The sequence below is a fragment of the Crinia signifera genome, chromosome 5 (genome assembly GCF_055691185.1).
Source record: "Crinia signifera chromosome 5, ASM5569118v1, whole genome shotgun sequence".
Lineage (NCBI taxonomy): Eukaryota > Metazoa > Chordata > Amphibia > Anura > Myobatrachidae > Crinia > Crinia signifera.
In genome coordinates, this window is record NC_139221.1 from 335,984,867 (window position 1) to 335,999,135 (window position 14,269).

Consider the following 14,269-nt stretch of genomic DNA (forward strand, 5'->3'; position numbering starts at 1 on the left):
GATCAGAGTCAGGACACAGCTACAGAGACCAGACGCAGGTGATTATCACATATATACTACTAATACCACCTACAGTAACCATTATATCACACTGTAATACTGTACAATGGTGTAATAATACAGGGGGGATATAATATATCTATGATCAGAGTCAGGACACAGCTACAGAGAACAGACGCAGGTGATTATCACATATATACTACTAATACCACCTACAGTAACCATTATATCACACTGTAATACTGTACAATGGTGTAATAATACCAGGGGGGGATATAATATATCTGTGATCAGAGTCAGGACTCAGCTACAGAGACCAGACGCAGGAGATTATCACATATATACTACTAATACCACCTACAGTAACCATTATATCACACTAATACTGTACAATGGTGTAATAATACAGGGGGGGGGATATAATATATCTGTGATCAGAGTCAGGACACCGCTACAGGGACCAGACGCAGGTGATTATCACATATATACTACTAATACCACCTACAGTAACCATTATATCACACTGTAATACTGTACAATGGTGTAATAATACAGGGGGGATATAATATATCTGTGATCAGAGTCAGGACACAGCTACAGGGACCAGACGCAGGTGATTATCACATATATACTACTAATACCACCTACAGTAACCATTATATCACACTGTAATACTGTACAATGGTGTAATAATACAGGGGGGATATAATATATGTGTGATCAGTCAGGACACAGCTACAGAGACCAGACGCAGGTGATTATCACATATATACTACTAATACCTCCTACAGTAACCATTATATCACACGAATACTGTACAATGGTGTAATAATACAGGGGGGATATAATATATCTGTGATCAGAGTCAGGACACAGCTACAGGGACCAGACGCAGGTGATTATCACATATATACTACTAATACCACCTACAGTAACCATTATATCACACTGTAATACTGTACAATGGTGTAATAATACAGGGGGGGATATAATATATCTGTGATCAGAGTCAGGACACAGCTACAGAGACCAGACGCAGGTGATTATCACATATATACTACTAATACCACCTACAGTAACCATTATATCACACTGTAATACTGTACAATGGTGTAATAATACAGGGGGGATATAATATATCTGTGATCAGTCAGGACACAGCTACAGAGACCAGACGCAGGTGATTATCACATATATACTACTAATACCACCTACAGTAACCATTATATCACACTGTAATACTGTACAATGGTGTAATAATACAGGGAGGGATATAATATATCTGTGATCAGAGTCAGGACACAGCTACAGGGACCAGACGCAGGTGATTATCACATATATACTACTAATACCACCTACAGTAACCATTATATCACACTGTAATACTGTACAATGGTGTAATACAGGGGGGGATATAATATATCTGTGATCAGAGTCAGGACACAGCTACAGGGACCAGACGCAGGTGATTATCACATATATACTACTAATACCACCTACAGTAACCATTATATCACACTGTAATACTGTACAATGGTGTAATAATACAGGGGGGATATAATATATCTGTGATCAGTCAGGACACAGCTACAGAGACCAGACGCAGGTGATTATCACATATATACTACTAATACCACCTACAGTAACCATTATATCACACTGTAATACTGTACAATGGTGTAATAATACAGGGGTGATATAATATATCTGTGATCAGTCAGGACACAGCTACAGAGACCAGACGCAGGTGATTATCACATATATACTACTAATACCACCTACAGTAACCATTATATCACACTAATACTGTACAATGGTGTAATAATACAGGGGGGATATAATATATCTGTGATCAGAGTCAGGACACAGCTACAGAGACCAGACGCAGGTGATTATCACATATATACTACTAATACCACCTACAGTAACCATTATATCACACTGTAATACTGTACAATGGTGTAATAATACAGGGGGGGATATAATATATCTGTGATCAGAGTCAGGACACAGCTACAGGGACCAGACGCAGGTGATTATCACATATATACTACTAATACCACCTACAGTAACCATTATATCACACTGTAATACTGTACAATGGTGTAATACAGGGGGGATATAATATATCTGTGATCAGAGTCAGGACACAGCTACAGAGACCAGACGCAGGTGATTATCACATATATACTACTAATACCACCTACAGTAACCATTATATCACACTGTAATACTGTACAATGGTGTAATAATACAGGGGGGGATATAATATATCTGTGATCAGAGTCAGGACACAGCTACAGGGACCAGACGCAGGTGATTATCACATATATACTACTAATACCACCTACAGTAACCATTATATCACACTGTAATACTGTACAATGGTGTAATACAGGGGGGATATAATATATCTGTGATCAGAGTCAGGACACAGCTACAGAGACCAGACGCAGGAGATTATCACATATATACTACTAATACCACCTACAGTAACCATTATATCACACTGTAATACTGTACAATGGTGTAATAATACAGGGGGGGGATATAATATATCTGTGATCAGAGTCAGGACACAGCTACAGGGACCAGACGCAGGTGATTATCACATATATACTACTAATACCACCTACAGTAACCATTATATCACACTGTAATACTGTACAATGGTGTAATACAGGGGGGATATAATATATCTGTGATCAGTCAGGACACAGCTACAGAGACCAGACGCAGGTGATTATCACATATATACTACTAATACCACCTACAGTAACCATTATATCACACTGTAATACTGTACAATGGTGTAATAATACAGGGGGGATATAATATATCTGTGATCAGTCAGGACACAGCTACAGAGACCAGACGCAGGTGATTATCACATATATACTACTAATACCACCTACAGTAACCATTATATCACACTAATACTGTACAATGGTGTAATAATACAGGGGGGATATAATATATCTGTGATCAGAGTCAGGACACAGCTACAGAGACCAGACGCAGGTGATTATCACATATATACTACTAATACCACCTACAGTAACCATTATATCACACTGTAATACTGTACAATGGTGTAATAATACAGGGGGGATATAATATATCTGTGATCAGAGTCAGGACACAGCTACAGGGACCAGACGAAGGGGATTATCACATATATACTACTAATACCACCTACAGTAACCATTATATCACACTGTAATACTGTACAATGGTGTAATAATACAGGGGGGATATAATATATCTGTGATCAGAGTCAGGACACAGCTACAGAGACCAGACGCAGGTGATTATCACATATATACTACTAATACCACCTACAGTAACCATTATATCACACTGTAATACTGTACAATGGTGTAATAATACAGGGGGGATATAATATATCTGTGATCAGAGTCAGGACACAGCTACAGGGACCAGACGAAGGGGATTATCACATATATACTACTAATACCACCTACAGTAACCATTATATCACACTGTAATACTGTACAATGGTGTAATAATACAGGGGGGATATAATATATCTGTGATCAGAGTCAGGACACAGCTACAGAGACCAGACGCAGGTGATTATCACATATATACTACTAATACCACCTACAGTAACCATTATATCACACTGTAATACTGTACAATGGTGTAATAATACAGGGGGGATATAATATATCTGTGATCAGTCAGGACACAGCTACAGAGACCAGACGCAGGTGATTATCACATATATACTACTAATACCACCTACAGTAACCATTATATCACACTGTAATACTGTACAATGGTGTAATAATACAGGGGGGGTATAATATATCTGTGATCAGAGTCAGGACACAGCTACAGAGACCAGACGCAGGTGATTATCACATATATACTACTAATACCACCTACAGTAACCATTATATCACACTGTAATACTGTACAATGGTGTAATAATACAGGGGGTATATAATATATCTGTGATCAGTCAGGACACAGCTACAGAGACCAGACGCAGGTGATTATCACATATATACTACTAATACCACCTACAGTAACCATTATATCACACTGTAATACTGTACAATGGTGTAATAATACAGGGGGGATATAATATATCTGTGATCAGAGTCAGGACACAGCTACAGAGACCAGACGCAGGTGATTATCACATATATACTACTAATACCACCTACAGTAACCATTATATCACACTGTAATACTGTACAATGGTGTAATAATACAGGGGGGGATATAATATAACTGTGATCAGAGTCAGGACACAGCTACAGGGACCAGACGCAGGTGATTATCACATATATACTACTAATACCACCTACAGTAACCATTATATCACACTGTAATACTGTACAATGGTGTAATAATACAGGGGGGATATAATATATCTGTGATCAGTCAGGACACAGCTACAGAGACCAGACGCAGGTGATTATCACATATATACTACTAATACCACCTACAGTAACCATTATATCACACTGTAATACTGTACAATGGTGTAATAATACAGGGGGGATATAATATATCTGTGATCAGAGTCAGGACACAGCTACAGGGACCAGACGAAGGGGATTATCACATATATACTACTAATACCACCTACAGTAACCATTATATCACACTGTAATACTGTACAATGGTGTAATACAGGGGGGATATAATATATCTGTGATCAGAGTCAGGACACAGCTACAGAGAACAGACGCAGGTGATTATCACATATATACTACTAATACCACCTACAGTAACCATTATATCACACTGTAATACTGTACAATGGTGTAATAATACAGGGGGGGGGGATATACGGACCTCTCAGGATAAGTGGAGGTGATATACGTGGACTACTCATATAACCAGTTGATAAATAAAATGGAGGACCTGGGATTAGGGGCAAATATCTGCAGATGGGTAGGGAACTGGCTGTGTAATAGAGAACAAAGAGTGGTCGTGAACGGTGCCGTATCTAATATGATACCAGTACTAAGCGGAGTGCCACAGGGTTCGGTTCTAGGGCCCATTTTATTTAACATTTTTATTAACGATATTGGGATGGGGTTACTCAGCAATGTATCCATCTTTGCGGACGATACAAAACTGAGCAGAGTTATTAAATCATCAGAAGATGTCACCACGCTTCAAAATTATCTTGACAATCTGGATGAGTGGGAAAACAGTGGAAGATGAAGTTCAATGGGAACAAATGCAAGGTCATGCACCTCGGGAGACATGACCAGTGTGCTAGTTATAACCTAAGCGGGGATGAATTGGGTAAATCAGTACTCGAAAAGGATCTAGGAGTCCAAATAGACAACAAACTGGGGTGTAGTGCTCAATGTAATATAGCAACAAATAAGGCCAATAAAATTCTGGCATGTATTAAACGGGGCATGGAAACTAGGGACTCAAAAGTAATTAAACCTCTGTACAAATCATTGGTTAGACCGCACCAGAGCAACTAAGCTTATTAGGACACGAGGACACGAGTTTAGATTAGAAGAAAACATTTCTTTACAGTCAGAGCAGTCAAACTTTGGAACTCTCTTCCTGGAGAAGTGGTGTCGGCAGACAATATAAATACGTTTAATATAAGGTTGGATAAACATTTATTGGTTAGAAACATCCATGGGTACGAATAAGTAACATATCTGTCTTTAAAACATAGGAACATACTGTACAACAAGGGATAAGCTAGTATAAACATAGGTTGAACTAGATGGACGCAAGTCTTTATTCAGCCTCACCTACTATGTAACTATGACACTGTCCCCATCCCCCACTCACATTTCTCCGCCCTTAAGAGATATCACCATCTTGTCATAGGAGATAAATGTCGCTTGGCAACAATCCAAACTTATCCGGATGCCGTCCTGCGGCTCTGGGGATAGAACAAAGTGATTACAGGTGAGAGGAGACAGGTGAGGTGACAGAATGACATATGTATTATCCCCTCACACCACTAGGGGCATCTCCCCATTCCCACAGGTATTACAGGTGAGGTGACAGAATGACATATGTATTATCCCCTCACACCACTAGGGGCATCTCCCCATTCCCACAGGTATTACAGGTGAGGTGACAGAATGACATATGTATTATCCCCTCACACCACCAGGGGCATCTCCCCATTCCCACAGGTATTACAGGTGAGGTGACAGAATGACATATGTATTATCCCCTCACACCACTAGGGGCATCTCCCCATTCCCACAGGTATTACAGGTGAGGTGACAGAATGACATATGTATTATCCCCTCACACCACTAGGGGCATCTCCCCATTCCCACAGGTATTACAGGTGAGGTGACAGAATGACATATGTATTATCCCCTCACACCACCAGGGGCATCTCCCCATTCCCACAGGTATTACCGGTGAGGTGACAGAATGACATGTATTATCCCCTCACACCACTAGGGGCATCTCCCCATTCCCACAGGTATTACAGGTGGAGTGACAGAATGACATATGTATTATCCCCTCACACCACTAGGGGCATCTCCCCATTCCCACAGGTATTACAGGTGAGGTGACAGAATGACATATGTATTATCCCCTCACACCACTAGGGGCATCTCCCCATTCCCACAGGTATTACAGGTGAGGTGACAGAATGACATATGTATAATCCCCTCACACCACTAGGGGCATCTCCCCATTCCCACAGGTATTACAGGTGAGGTGACAGAATGACATATGTATTATCCCCTCACACCACTAGGGGCATCTCCCCATTCCCACAGGTATTACAGGTTAGGTGACAGAATGACATATGTATTATCCCCTCACACCACTAGGGGCATCTCCCCATTCCCACAGGTATTACAGGTGAGGTGACAGAATGACATATGTATTATCCCCTCACACCACTAGGGGCATCTCCCCATTCCCACAGGTATTACAGGTGAGGTGACAGAATGACATATGTATTATCCCCTCACACCACCAGGGGCATCTCCCCATTCCCACAGGTATTACAGGTGAGGTGACAGAATGACATATGTATTATCTCCTCACACCACTAGGGGCATCTCCCCATTCCCACAGGTATTACAGGTGAGGTGACAGAATGACATATGTATTATCCCCTCACACCACTAGGGGCATCTCCCCATTCCCATCAGTATTACAGGTGAGGTGACAGAATGACATATGTATTATCCCCTCACACCACTAGGGGCATCTCCCCATTCCCACAGGTATTACAGGTGAGGTGACAGAATGACATATGTATTATCCCCTCACACCACTAGGGGCATCTCCCCATTCCCACAGGTATTAAAGGTGGAGTGACAGAATGACATATGTATTATCCCCTCACACCACTAGGGGCATCTCCCCATTCCCACAGGTATTACAGGTGAGGTGACAGAATGACATATGTATTATCCCCTCACACCACTAGGGGCATCTCCCCATTCCCACAGGTATTACAGGTGAGGTGACAGAATGACATATGTATTATCCCCTCACACCACTAGGGGCATCTCCCCATTCCCACAGGTATTACAGGTGAGGTGACAGAATGACATGTATTATCCCCTCACACCACTAGGGGCATCTCCCCATTCCCACAGGTATTACAGGTGAGGTGACAGAATGACATATGTATTATCCCCTCACACCACTAGGGGCATCTCCCCATTCCCATCAGTATTACAGGTGAGGTGACAGAATGACATATGTATTATCCCCTCACACCACCAGGGGCATCTCCCCATTCCCACAGGTATTACAGGTGAGGTGACAGAATGACATATGTATTATCCCCTCACACCACTAGGGGCATCTCCCCATTCCCACAGGTATTACAGGTGAGGTGACAGAATGACATGTATTATCTCCTCACACCACTAGGGGCATCTCCCCATTCCCACAGGTATTACAGGTGGAGTGACAGAATGACATATGTATTATCCCCTCACACCACTAGGGGCATCTCCCCATTCCCACAGGTATTACAGGTGAGGTGACAGTATGACATATGTATTATCCCCTCACACCACTAGGGGCATCTCCCCATTCCCACAGGTATTACAGGTGAGGTGACAGAATGACATATGTATTATCCCCTCACACCACTAGGGGCATCTCCCCATTCCCACCGGTATTACAGGTGAGGTGACAGAATGACATATGTATTATCCCCTCACACCACTAGGGGCATCTCCCCATTCCCACAGGTATTACAGGTGAGGTGACAGAATGACATATGTATTATCCCCTCACACCACTAGGGGCATCTCCCCATTCCCACAGGTATTACAGGTGAGGTGACAGAATGACATATGTATTATCCCCTCACACCACTAGGGGCATCTCCCCATTCCCACAGGTATTACAGGTGAGGTGACAGTATGACATATGTATTATCCCCTCACACCACTAGGGGCATCTCCCCATTCCCACAGGTATTACAGGTGAGGTGACAGAATGACATATGTATTATCCCCTCACACCACTAGGGGCATCTCCCCATTCCCACAGGTATTACAGGTGAGGTGACAGAATGACATATGTATTATCCCCTCACACCACTAGGGGCATCTCCCCATTCCCACAGGTATTACAGGTGAGGTGACAGAATGACATATGTATTATCCCCTCACACCACTAGGGGCATCTCCCCATTCCCACAGGTATTACAGGTGAGGAGACAGAATGACATATGTATTATCCCCTCACACCACTAGGGGCATCTCCCCATTCCCACAGGTATTACAGGTGAGGTGACAGAATGACATATGTATTATCCCCTCACACCACTAGGGGCATCTCCCCATTCCCACAGGTATTACAGGTGAGGAGACAGAATGACATATGTATTATCCCCTCACACCACTAGGGGCATCTCCCCATTCCCACAGGTATTACAGGTGAGGTGACAGAATGACATATGTATTATCCCCTCACACCACTAGGGGCATCTCCCCATTCCCATCAGTATTACAGGTGAGGTGACAGAATGACATATGTATTATCCCCTCACACCACTAGGGGCATCTCCCCATTCCCACAGGTATTACAGGTGAGGTGACAGAATGACATATGTATTATCTCCTCACACCACTAGGGGCATCTCCCCATTCCCACAGGTATTACAGGTGAGGTGACAGAATGACATATGTATTATCCCCTCACACCACTAGGGGCATCTCCCCATTCCCACAGGTATTACAGGTGAGGTGACAGAATGACATATGTATTATCCCCTCACACCACTAGTGGCATCTCCCCATTCCCACAGGTATTACAGGTGAGGTGACAGAATGACATATGTATTATCCCCTCACACCACTAGGGGCATCTCCCCATTCCCACAGGTATTACAGGTGAGGTGACAGAATGACATATGTATTATCCCCTCACACCACTAGGGGCATCTCCCCATTCCCACAGGTATTACAGGTGAGGTGACAGAATGACATATGTATTATCCCCTCACACCACTAGGGGAATCTCCCCATTCCCACAGGTATTACAGGTGAGGTGACAGAATGACATATGTATTATCCCCTCACACCACTAGGGGCATCTCCCCATTCCCACAGGTATTACAGGTGAGGTGACAGAATGACATATGTATTATCCCCTCACACCACTAGGGGCATCTCCCCATTCCCACAGGTATTACAGGTGAGGTGACAGAATGACATATGTATTATCCCCTCACACCACTAGGGGCATCTCCCCATTCCCACAGGTATTACAGGTGAGGTGACAGAATGACATATGTATTATCCCCTCACACCACCAGGGGCATCTCCCCATTCCCACAGGTATTACAGGTGAGGTGACAGAATGACATATGTATTATCCCCTCACACCACTAGGGGCATCTCCCCATTCCCACAGGTATTACAGGTGAGGTGACAGAATGACATATGTATTATCCCCTCACACCACCAGGGGCATCTCCCCATTCCCACAGGTATTACAGGTGAGGTGACAGAATGACATATGTATTATCCCCTCACACCACTAGTGGCATCTCCACATTCCCACAGGTATTACAGGTGAGGTGACAGAATGACATATGTATTATCCCCTCACACCACTAGGGGCATCTCCCCATTCCCACAGGTATTACAGGTGAGGTGACAGAATGACATATGTATTATCCCCTCACACCACTAGGGGCATCTCCCCATTCCCACAGGTATTACAGGTGAGGTGACAGAATGACATATGTATTATCCCCTCACACCACTAGGGGCATCTCCCCATTCCCATCAGTATTACAGGTGAGGTGACAGAATGACATATGTATTATCCCCTCACACCACTAGGGGAATCTCCCCATTCCCACAGGTATTACAGGTGAGGTGACAGAATGACATATGTATTATCCCCTCACACCACTAGGGGAATCTCCCCATTCCCACAGGTATTACAGGTGAGGTGACAGAATGACATATGTATTATCCCCTCACACCACTAGGGGCATCTCCCCATTCCCACAGGTATTACAGGTGAGGTGACAGAATGACATATGTATTATCCCCTCACACCACTAGGGGCATCTCCCCATTCCCACAGGTATTACAGGTGAGGTGACAGAATGACATATGTATTATCCCCTCACACCACAAGGGGCATCTCCCCATTCCCACAGGTATTACAGGTGAGGTGACAGTATGACATATGTATTATCCCCTCACACCACTAGGGGCATCTCCCCATTCCCACAGGTATTACAGGTGAGGTGACAGAATGACATATGTATTATCCCCTCACACCACTAGGGGCATCTCCCCATTCCCACAGGTATTACAAGTGGAGTGACAGAATGACATATGTATTATCCCCTCACACCACTAGGGGCATCTCCCCATTCCCATCAGTATTACAGGTGAGGTGACAGAATGACATATGTATTATCCCCTCACACCACTAGGGGCATCTCCCCATTCCCATCAGTATTACAGGTGAGGTGACAGAATGACATATGTATTATCCCCTCACACCACTAGGGGCATCTCCCCATTCCCACAGGTATTACAGGTGAGGTGACAGAATGACATATGTATTATCCCCTCACACCACTAGGGGCATCTCCCCATTCCCACAGGTATTACAGGTGAGGTGACAGAATGACATGTATTATCCCCTCACACCACTAGGGGCATCTCCCCATTCCCACAGGTATTACAGGTGAGGTGACAGAATGACATATGTATTATCCCCTCACACCACTAGGGGCATCTCCCCATTCCCACATGTATTACAGGTGAGGTGACAGAATGACATGTATTATCCCCTCACACCACTAGGGGCATCTCCCCATTCCCACAGGTATTACAGGTGAGGTGACAGAATGACATATGTATTATCCCCTCACACCACTAGGGGCATCTCCCCATTCCCACAGGTATTACAGGTGAGGTGACAGAATGACATATGTATTATCCCCTCACACCACTAGGGGCATCTCCCCATTCCCACAGGTATTACAGGTGAGGTGACAGAATGACATATGTATTATCCCCTCACACCACTAGGGGCATCTCCCCATTCCCACAGGTATTACAGGTGAGGTGACAGAATGACATATGTATTATCCCCTCACACCACTAGGGGCATCTCCCCATTCCCACAGGTATTAAAGGTGGAGTGACAGAATGACATATGTATTATCCCCTCACACCACTAGGGGCATCTCCCCATTCCCACAGGTATTACAGGTGAGGTGACAGAATGACATATGTATTATCCCCTCACACCACTAGGGGCATCTCCCCATTCCCACAGGTATTACAGGTGAGGTGACAGAATGACATATGTATTATCCCCTCACACCACTAGGGGCATCTCCCCATTCCCACAGGTATTACAGGTGAGGTGACAGAATGACATGTATTATCCCCTCACACCACTAGGGGCATCTCCCCATTCCCACAGGTATTACAGGTGAGGTGACAGAATGACATATGTATTATCCCCTCACACCACTAGGGGCATCTCCCCATTCCCATCAGTATTACAGGTGAGGTGACAGAATGACATATGTATTATCCCCTCACACCACCAGGGGCATCTCCCCATTCCCACAGGTATTACAGGTGAGGTGACAGAATGACATATGTATTATCCCCTCACACCACTAGGGGCATCTCCCCATTCCCACAGGTATTACAGGTGAGGTGACAGAATGACATGTATTATCTCCTCACACCACTAGGGGCATCTCCCCATTCCCACAGGTATTACAGGTGGAGTGACAGAATGACATATGTATTATCCCCTCACACCACTAGGGGCATCTCCCCATTCCCACAGGTATTACAGGTGAGGTGACAGTATGACATATGTATTATCCCCTCACACCACTAGGGGCATCTCCCCATTCCCACAGGTATTACAGGTGAGGTGACAGAATGACATATGTATTATCCCCTCACACCACTAGGGGCATCTCCCCATTCCCACCGGTATTACAGGTGAGGTGACAGAATGACATATGTATTATCCCCTCACACCACTAGGGGCATCTCCCCATTCCCACAGGTATTACAGGTGAGGTGACAGAATGACATATGTATTATCCCCTCACACCACTAGGGGCATCTCCCCATTCCCACAGGTATTACAGGTGAGGTGACAGAATGACATATGTATTATCCCCTCACACCACTAGGGGCATCTCCCCATTCCCACAGGTATTACAGGTGAGGTGACAGTATGACATATGTATTATCCCCTCACACCACTAGGGGCATCTCCCCATTCCCACAGGTATTACAGGTGAGGTGACAGAATGACATATGTATTATCCCCTCACACCACTAGGGGCATCTCCCCATTCCCACAGGTATTACAGGTGAGGTGACAGAATGACATATGTATTATCCCCTCACACCACTAGGGGCATCTCCCCATTCCCACAGGTATTACAGGTGAGGTGACAGAATGACATATGTATTATCCCCTCACACCACTAGGGGCATCTCCCCATTCCCACAGGTATTACAGGTGAGGTGACAGAATGACATATGTATTATCCCCTCACACCACTAGGGGCATCTCCCCATTCCCACAGGTATTACAGGTGAGGTGACAGAATGACATATGTATTATCTCCTCACACCACTAGGGGCATCTCCCCATTCCCACAGGTATTACAGGTGGAGTGACAGAATGACATATGTATTATCCCCTCACACCACTAGGGGCATCTCCCCATTCCCATCAGTATTACAGGTGAGGTGACAGAATGACATATGTATTATCCCCTCACACCACTAGGGGCATCTCCCCATTCCCACAGGTATTACAGGTGAGGTGACAGAATGACATATGTATTATCTCCTCACACCACTAGGGGCATCTCCCCATTCCCACAGGTATTACAGGTGAGGTGACAGAATGACATATGTATTATCCCCTCACACCACTAGGGGCATCTCCCCATTCCCACAGGTATTACAGGTGAGGTGACAGAATGACATATGTATTATCCCCTCACACCACTAGTGGCATCTCCCCATTCCCACAGGTATTACAGGTGAGGTGACAGAATGACATATGTATTATCCCCTCACACCACTAGGGGCATCTCCCCATTCCCACAGGTATTACAGGTGAGGTGACAGAATGACATATGTATTATCCCCTCACACCACTAGGGGCATCTCCCCATTCCCACAGGTATTACAGGTGAGGTGACAGAATGACATATGTATTATCCCCTCACACCACTAGGGGAATCTCCCCATTCCCACAGGTATTACAGGTGAGGTGACAGAATGACATATGTATTATCCCCTCACACCACTAGGGGCATCTCCCCATTCCCACAGGTATTACAGGTGAGGTGACAGAATGACATATGTATTATCCCCTCACACCACTAGGGGCATCTCCCCATTCCCACAGGTATTACAGGTGAGGTGACAGAATGACATATGTATTATCCCCTCACACCACCAGGGGCATCTCCCCATTCCCACAGGTATTACAGGTGAGGTGACAGAATGACATATGTATTATCCCCTCACACCACTAGTGGCATCTCCACATTCCCACAGGTATTACAGGTGAGGTGACAGAATGACATATGTATTATCCCCTCACACCACTAGGGGCATCTCCCCATTCCCACAGGTATTACAGGTGAGGTGACAGAATGACATATGTATTATCCCCTCACACCACTAGGGGCATCTCCCCATTCCCACAGGTATTACAGGTGAGGTGACAGTATGACATATGTATTATCCCCTCACACCACTAGGGGCATCTCCCCATA

General features: G+C 44.5%; 2 protein-coding genes across 3 annotated transcripts in view; both read right to left on the bottom strand.

The window, feature by feature from the left end:
* CPSF1 (cleavage and polyadenylation specific factor 1) overlaps positions 1–5,894 on the bottom strand; it is an 85,360-nt gene extending 79,466 nt beyond the window's left edge. The window contains exon 1 of the mRNA XM_083186463.1: positions 5,806–5,894. Coding sequence (XP_083042589.1) covers positions 5,806–5,834 — 29 coding nt within the window. The 5' untranslated portion in view covers positions 5,835–5,894. The remainder of the gene's footprint in view (positions 1–5,805) is intronic.
* Positions 1–14,269, bottom strand: part of ADCK5 (aarF domain containing kinase 5) — a 215,897-nt gene that overhangs the window by 140,687 nt on the left and 60,941 nt on the right. The gene's annotated exons all lie outside the window — the stretch shown is intronic.